The sequence below is a fragment of the Octopus bimaculoides genome, chromosome 24 (genome assembly GCF_001194135.2).
Source record: "Octopus bimaculoides isolate UCB-OBI-ISO-001 chromosome 24, ASM119413v2, whole genome shotgun sequence".
Lineage (NCBI taxonomy): Eukaryota > Metazoa > Mollusca > Cephalopoda > Octopoda > Octopodidae > Octopus > Octopus bimaculoides.
The window spans coordinates 1,529,002-1,530,997 of NC_069004.1; the positions used below are offsets into that span (position 1 = coordinate 1,529,002).

At 39.0% G+C, this 1,996-nt stretch overlaps 1 protein-coding gene across 1 annotated transcript in view; it reads left to right on the forward strand.

Moving 5' to 3' along the window:
- Positions 1-730: 730 nt before the first annotated feature.
- The window catches only part of LOC106870764 (nucleoside diphosphate-linked moiety X motif 17), a 7,097-nt gene continuing 5,831 nt past the window's right edge, over positions 731-1,996 (forward strand). The window contains exon 1 of the mRNA XM_014916960.2: positions 731-1,500. Coding sequence (XP_014772446.1) covers positions 1,393-1,500 — 108 coding nt within the window. The 5' untranslated portion in view covers positions 731-1,392. The remainder of the gene's footprint in view (positions 1,501-1,996) is intronic.

A 1,996-nucleotide genomic window follows, 5' to 3' on the forward strand; every position in this document is an offset into this window, starting at 1 on the left:
GTGTGTGTGTGTGTGTGTGTGTGTGTGTGTGTGTGTGTGTGTGTGTGTGTGTGTGTGTGTGTGTGCGTGTTAGAGAGAGCGTGCGATTATCCCACACCACCGGTGTTGGTGTATTTACGTCATCGCAACTTGGAGGTTCGACAAAAAAGACCGATAGAATAAGTAGCAGGCTTTAAAATGTATAAGTACTGGAATCGATTCATTCGATTAAAACTTCTTCAAGGTTATGCCCCAGCATGACCGCACTCCAATTAATAAACAAGTAAAAGCTAAAAACTAAACTAAACGAATAGCACAAAGTTGATCAACAGAGTTGCTTCCCTTACACGCGCAACGGAAGATAAAAATGAAATTCAGAATCTTAAGAGGAGCGAATATATTTTGCAACGTAAGAAGGGAAGTGTCATCAAATGGCTTTAATAAGAGAAACAAACGAGAAACAATGACAAGATGAGTGAATTGATAAAGAGAATCTACACTTGTCGGTTATTTACGCTACAACAACATCACCAATTTTAGAAGAGGATACATTCAAATTAATCGATCACTGTGTTTGACTGGTCTGGCGTTTTATTTTAGTAGCCGTAACTTGGTCGTGTGCTTATATATATATATATAGAGAGAGAGAGAGAGGGGGGGAGAGAAAGAGAGAGATAGCTACGACCAGTCTGTGGGGTTACTTTTAGCTTCACAGTTAAGCGTTACCCTAGGCCTATGACCTCTCTAACTGGAGAGGCCACAGGCCTAGGGAATGAAGAAACGCTGTAAAGCCAAGAGCTTTATGGACGTGAAGCCCAGGGTAACCCCAAGACCAGCTATATCTGTCTCTATCTATATACTACATTGCTCTATAAATTAGAGCAGCGTTTTTCAAATTGTGGGTTCCGACTCTTTAGTGGGTCGCGAGATAAATAAAATGGGTCGTTTGAAAAACGCTGACTTAGACTCTGCTCCACTTTCGGATTTATGATTTACCGACCACACATACACACACACACACACGTGCGCACATGCATACCTTCCTACCTACCTACCTACCTACCTACATACATACATACATACATACATACATACATACATACATATATACATACATACATGCATGCATACATGCACGCACACACATCCATAGGGGAGAAGTCGTGGTTGTCTGGTCAGACCCGTGTTTCCCAATCACATGATTTCGGCTCCAGTCCCACATGTATGGCGGCAGTCTAATGACAGAAACAAGTCAAACATAAAGGATAAAAGATAAGGAAATATATTTTTAAAAAAAAACAAAAAAATGTTTAATAAACTGTCAAGGGAAGTAATTCAGTTTTGAGCGGTTGTCAAGGGAAGTAAATCATTTGTTTTGGTGAGAAACGTGAATCGAAAGAGGTAAATGTTGTGATGGAAGGGTCTTCTATTCTTGAACAACAAATGACTTATCAGAGGGTACTTGTCCACCTGAAACACGCAACTCGAGATACTCGACCAGTATTGGCCAAATTTACACAGGTATCTCATTCTCGCATTTCCTTGTTTGCAACCGAACTCACATCGTTTTTTATTATTTTTGTTCTTTTTGTGCGGCGGAATCGTTAATTTGACGGACCAAATGCTTGGCGGCAATTCGTCCGGCTTCACGTCTGAGGCTAAAATCCCACCGAGGTCGGCTTTCTCTTTCGTCCTTTCGGAATCGATATAAGGTACCGCCCTTCTCTCCCAAAATGTCAGGCCTTGTACCTTGAGTGGAAAGAATTATTATTTTCCTGTTTATATTTTTCGTTTATCGAATTTATCAACACTTCAATAATAATAAACATAATAATAATAATAATAATAATAATAATAATAATAATAATAATAATAAGTCTTTAAATAGTCGAAACATTGAACATGACAGGTGTTGTACTTTCACCTTGTTTAGCCTAAGGTCGCCGGTTAACAAAGGAAATTATCCGAGCTGCAATTTGACAAAATTTAAATGTATTCTTATTTTCAAAGATTGTCC